At 44.2% G+C, this 6,435-nt stretch overlaps 1 protein-coding gene across 1 annotated transcript; it reads right to left on the bottom strand.

The window, feature by feature from the left end:
* Positions 1 to 339: 339 nt before the first annotated feature.
* ppcs (phosphopantothenoylcysteine synthetase) lies at positions 340 to 5,185 on the bottom strand. The gene is made up of 3 exons (XM_055659110.1): positions 4,592 to 5,185; positions 1,595 to 1,698; positions 340 to 1,214 (listed from the first exon to the last, which is right to left on the bottom strand). The coding sequence occupies exons 1-3, from the start codon at positions 5,127 to 5,129 to the stop codon at positions 882 to 884; spliced, it is 975 nt and encodes a 324-aa protein (XP_055515085.1). The 5' UTR covers positions 5,130 to 5,185; the 3' UTR covers positions 340 to 881.
* Positions 5,186 to 6,435: the final 1,250 nt, after the last annotated feature.

The following is a 6,435-nucleotide window of genomic DNA, read 5'->3' as shown; positions in this document are numbered from 1 at the left end:
ACCTGTATCTAATGATGATTAATATATCTCAACCAGTGCATATCACCAGTTGAGAATCATCAGAACTTGGCATAATAAAATTATACTTGTGCTTTTAAAAAGTTGAGTTTTGGAGATTAATTTAGCAACATGGCATCTTTAAATCAATGGTTAGTTGTGGACGGTTGTGCTGTCTTGTATGGATACGCTTCAAGTGAGCTGAAGTTGAATTAAGGATACTAAACAAAATGTTATTCTTCCTCCCCCTCCCCAGTCCATACCTCCTCTGTACTATCTTAACAATCTGTCTTGGTGCACTCACTTCAACTAACATTAAAAACTCAAAGATGAGGAAAGATTGCAATGAATGGATAGGAATGTTTTAATTTCACCCATTTAAACTGAATGCAAATTAAATACAACTGTGATATGTAATGACAATAATTAAATTGCAAAAATATACAATTGCATTCAGCAAATCTACAACATTTCTAGCGTTTTGAGTATTGATACTATAAAATTCTGACAAGTTCACAACTTATTAACCCATTGTTTCACCGACTATATTAATATTTTTAATCCCATCCAATTATACTGGCGCATTCTAGTAATAAAAATACCAATATTGTGTTCCCTTTAGTCATGGAAAGTTTCACCTATTTACCAATAAAATGCCACGTTGCTTTTTATCAGGCGGAACTTCTTAAGCGTGGCTTCTGATTGCTTTTAGTGTTAGCCTAGGTCACGTTAATTTTAAATTTGTTTTAAAAAAAACATTAAGCAGAACGCCTGGTCGCCCAGATGACATTGTTCACATTTACAAGATTTCATTATCTAGTTCCATAACTTCAGCAGCTTTTTATTTCATACAGCTTTTCCATGGTAACTCATCCCCCGTCTACTTACGTGGGACTTTTGCTCTTTTCTATAAAATTAGTGTGGCATTCGCTCAAATGCTTCACAATTTTCTCTTCAATTTCATGGTGTTGCTGCACTTCGTTCTCTGAAAGTTTTATATCAACCTGAGAGTCCTCGGTGACGATGAGAACGTACACCCTCCGCGTTTCAAGTGTATTGGCGACAACAACCTGGTGTCTGTAAGTTGCTAAAGCTTTGCGAGCTCGAGCGAGCAGCTGTGATGAATCCGTCTCAAGCTTGAAGGATGTGACAAATGCTTGAGGAGCCCAGTCCTTCACTAGAGGAGTCAGCATCTTGGGAACCATTTGCATACTTAGCTAAAACAAAATACAAGAAAGATGTTTCAATGTCCATGCCTTCCATTACATTACAATATTTTTCGGAAAATGGTTTGTTGCATCTCAGTGTTAATCTTTTCTTAAACTTAAGAGGTAGTCCAACTGGAAATGAAAACTCGTATAAATTCAATCCAAGTTGTCAATGTTATCAAGGTGTAGGAATTTTGCCTCTTGCATATGGACTCAGTGGGCTGTTCTGTGCATGCTGTACTGACTGGGGTGATTGTGCTTATGTACAGGGATAGTCTTGCTAAAATGTAGATGACTGTACATGGTACACATGACAATAAAGAATCCATTGAACCATTCCTATTCATAATCTCTTAACTATATCAGATGTAGTCAGACGCTCACATCACCTGCAGAGGGTTAGCCCCCGACTGAATTTTGTGCTCGGGCATCTCTGACGCGGGAATGAAGAAATCCGACACAGCTGCTGCGAGGTAGAACATGGCTTTTGGTCCTATAAAAAAAAATAATGGCATACCACAGGTTATCCAGTATACTCCTGACCTGCATATCAGCAGAGTAGTTGTGAAAATTAGTCTTCATTCTACTAAATAACTCCCACAAGTTATTGACATTTGTTCTCTGTTCAGCACCTTATTTTCAGCATCAGTTCATTGAAGCTCATAGTCTGAACCAACATCAAAGGAAATACATAACAATTTTAATCACATCTGGCTGGTGAAAATGCTTTAATGTAACACTTGTTAGTGCAGCAATACGTCCTTTCAGTGGTAATGCATATCAAATGAAAAGTAGAATGCAATAATCCATATTCAAATTGGAAATTGCAAAAAACCTCATCAAATATCACCTACTTTAGACCAGACTAAGTGCTATTTCACTCTTAATATCCACCCGTTTTAATGAGTCATCAACTGGTCTATGAAAGCGTTGCAGGTCTGATATCACAAGAATATTATTGCCAACAGCACGTCCTTATTTTATTCATAAACATATGATGCTTTATATAATACTCTAGGTGTCTCGACCTGAAATGTCACCCATTCCTTTGCTCCAGAGAACCTGTCTGACTCCCTGAGCTACTCCAGCGGGGTGGAAGATTGCAACCTTCACGTGGTCCGCCCTGTTTTGACTAATGTAATCAACTCGACGTGCACAAACGGAAGATCAAATAGAACAAGTTGTCCAACAACTTTAGGCTGTGCACGCCACACGAAAGAAGAAGAAGTTACTCCAGCGTTTTGTGTCTATCTTCCTTCTTGCACAACTAGAATGTCTCCGCCTACATTCTATCTTTGTACCGCCCCCTCCCCTGACATCAGCCTGAAGAAGGGTCTCGACCCGAAATGTCACCCATTCTTTCTCCAGAGATGCTGCCTGTCCCGCTGAGTTACTCCAGCATTTTGTGTGTACCACAACTAGTTGTCCTGAACTACTATCTTCCTCATTGGTGACCTTCAGACTATTTTTGATCGGACTTTACTGGCTTTATCTTGCACTAAACATTATTCCCTTATCATGTATCCTCGGTGTAAACCAGCATCTGCAGTTCCTTGTGAATGATGTGTAGGCAGGAACTGCAGATGCTGGTTGAAACTGAAGATAGAAACAAATAAAAAGCTGGAGTAACGCCATGGGTCAGACAGCATCTCTGCCGAAAAGGATAGGTGATGTTTTAAGTCAGAGCCCTTCTTCAGACTCGTACATATATACATATATAGTGGCTCTTGGTCTGAAGAAGGATCTCGACCCAAATCGTTACCTATTCCTTTTCTCCAGCGATGCCGCCTGACCCGCTGAGTTATTCCAGCACTTTGTGTCTATCATCGGTTTAAACCACCATTTGCAGTTTCTTGCGAATGGTGTGTAGGAAGGAACTGTGGATCTAATTTACACCAAAGATATATGATAAGGGATTGAGAGGGAACGATCAGCCATGATTGAAAAGCGGAATAGACTCGATGGATTGAATAGCCTAATTCTGCTCCTATGACTTATTTTGAACTTTCTATCTTCACTTTAAACCAGCATCTTCAGTTTACATCTTCAGTGTAAACTAGCATCCACAGTTCTTTCCTACACATCATTCCCAAGGAGCGGGGTGGGAGATTGCAACCTTCACATGGTCCACCCTGTTTCGGCCAATGCAATCAACCCGGCGTACACAAACAAATAGAACAAGTTGACTTACAACTTTAGCTTGTGCACGCCACAAACAAGAAGATTCACAAGGAACTGCAGATGCAGGTTTACACTGAAAATGCATGATCATGGAATTAACGTTTAGTGCAAGATAAAGCCAGTAAAGTCCGATCAAAGATAGTTAATCCGCAGAGCCACTGCAGCTTTTTTGGGGATAGACACAAAAAGCTGGAGCAACTCAGCGGGACAGGCAGCATCTCTAGAGAGAAGGAATGGGGTGACATTTGGGGTCGAGACCCTTCTTCAGACATGAGGATATAGTCAAGTCGTCAAAAGAGTTTATTGTCATGTGTCCCTGATAGGACAATTAAATTCTTGCTTTGCTTCAGCACAACAGAACATAGTAGGCATTGACTACAAAACATAGAAACATAGAAAATAGGTGCAGGAGTAGGCCATTCGGCCCTTCGATCAATGTGTCCATGGACCATTATATACGTAAATACACACATGCATAAATAAACTGATAAACTGATAAACAGATCATGAATGTTCAGAGTTTATAGACACAAAAGGCTGGAGTAACTCCGGGGGTCAGACGTGAAGAAGGGTCTCGACCCTAAACGTCACCTATTCCTTCTGTCCAGAGATGCTGCCCGTTCCGCTGAGTTATTCCAGCTTTTTTGTGTCTACTTCTCCTGTTTAAACCAGCATCTGCAGTTCCTTCCTGCAGCGTTTTTTGGGGGGGGTATCCTTATAACCATATAACATTTACAGCACGGAAACAGGCCATCTCGGCCCTTCGAGTCCGTGCCGAACAATTATTCTCCCCTAGTCCCATCTACGTGCACTCAGACCATAACCCTCCATTCCTTTCCCGTCCATATAACTATCCAATTTATTTTTAAATGATAAAATCGAACCCGTCTCCACCACTTCCACTGGAAGCTCATTCCACACAGCTACCACTCTCTGAGTAAAGAAGATCCCCCCTCATGTTACCCCTAAACTTCTGTCCCTTAATTCTCAAGTCATGTCCTCTTGTTTGAACCTTCCCTACTCAGATTCAGATTCAATTTTAATTGTCATTGTCAGTGTACAGTACAGAGACAACGAAATGCATTATCTCAGTGGGAAAAGCTTGTCCACATCAACTCTGTCTATCCCTCTCATCATTTTAAAGACCTCTATCAAGTCCCCCCTTAACCTTCTGCGCTCCATCCTTGTGGATGATGTTAGCCTACCGTTGTGGTGGAGGGCCTGGGCAGCCGCCCTGAGCAGGTACAGGTAGTCGGACAAGGTGCTGAACTCGAGGGGCAGGAGGAGTCCGGCCTCCCTGACGGCGGCGTAGCGCTGCAGCGTTGGCACGATGCCGGGCAGCGCGGCCTGGTCAGCCTCCACCCTCCAGCAGCCGGTGCCGGCGTCGAGCACGGCCTTCAGAGCGTCCAGCAGGTTGAGGCCCGAGTAGCGGCGGGAGAAGGGGAAGAGGGAGCGCTGCCGGTGCAGGAAGACCACGGCGTAGCCGAGCTGGAGGAAGTGCTCGGCGGACACGGCGCCTCGCCAGCCGCTGCTGAAGTTGTCGAGGTAGCGCACGGTGCGCGACTCCAGCGGCACCTTAGTTCCCCCCGAGGTGACCAGCACCAGCCGCCTGCTCTGCTCCGCATGCTGCGCCGCGAACTCGCCCAGCGCCCGCACCGAGGCGGCCGCGTTAGGCGGCGGCGCGCAGTCCGAGAAGAACTGGTCCCATTCCGGCCCGTCCTCAGCCTCCGCCTCCGCCGCCATGACAACCCGTCCCGCCTCAATCTCCGTCCGCCGCCATGACAACCCGTTCCGCCTCAAACTCCGTCCGCCGCCGAAATATTCCCCTTGTGGAACGTTCCGCCCAAAGATCTTATAGCAGAGATTTGCTCTTATAGCAGAGATTTGCTCTTATAGCAGAGATTTGCAGAGATTTCCTTCGCTCCATAGACTCCACAGTTTCTCCAGCTTTTCTGTGTGATCTTATAGCAGAGATTTGCTATAAGATCTTTGGTTCCGCCAGCCGCAAGGCTTGCAGAGAGTGACATAGAAACATAGAAAATAGGTGCAGGAGTAGGCCATTCGGCCCTTCGAGCCTGCACCGCCATTCAATAAGATCATGGCTGATCATCCAACTCAGTATCCTGTACCTGCCTTCTCTCCATACCCCCTGATCCCTTTAGCCACAAGGGCCACATCTAACTCCCTCTTAAATATAGACAATGAACTGGCCTCAACTACCCTCTGTGGCAGAGAGTTCCACAGATTCACCACTCTCTGTGTAAAAAATGTTTTCCTCATCTCGGTCCTAAAAGATTTCCCCCTTATCCTTAAACTGTGACCCCTTTGTTCTGGAGACAGACAGAGTCCTGGAGTAACTCGTGTTTAAGAAGGAACTGCAGATGCTGGAAAATCGAAGGTACACAAAAATGCTGAAGAAACTCAGCGGGTGCAGCAGCATCTATGGAGCGAAGGAAATAGGTAACGTTTCGGAATGAAACGTTACCTATTTTCTTCGCTCATAAATGCTGCTGCACCCGCTGAGTTTCTCCAGCATTTTTGTGTACCCTGGAGTATCTTAGCGGGTCACAGAGTCCACACACACAGTGGCTCTTCGGCCCAACTTGCCCACACCGGCCAACAATGTCCTAGCTTCTGCAGGGTGTTGAATGCATCCTTGATAAGGAATGTAAGATAAGTGTACAGTAGTTTATTAAGGATATTTATTTGTATTATATTATGGAGGTGGGGCCTGGTTTGTTTTATTGTAGTGTAACATTATTATTTTTAAAATAATTTAATACATTTTTTGAATTAAAAAAAGCCTAGCTACATTATTCACACCTGCCTGCGCTTGGTCCAGATCCCATCCAAACCTGTCCCATCCATGTACCTGTCTACCTATGTACCATGTAGAAACATAGAAACATAGAAAATAGGTGCAGGAGTAGGCCATTCGGCCCTTTGAGCCTGCACCGCCATTCAATATAATCATGGCTGATCATCCAACTCAGTATCCTGTACCTGCCTTCTCTCCATACCCCCTGATCCCTTTAGCCACAAGGGCCAC

This window comes from Leucoraja erinacea, chromosome 30 (genome assembly GCF_028641065.1).
Source record: "Leucoraja erinacea ecotype New England chromosome 30, Leri_hhj_1, whole genome shotgun sequence".
Lineage (NCBI taxonomy): Eukaryota > Metazoa > Chordata > Chondrichthyes > Rajiformes > Rajidae > Leucoraja > Leucoraja erinaceus.
Note: the sequence above shows the minus strand (reverse complement) of the source record. Positions and strands in the feature narration are given on the sequence as shown.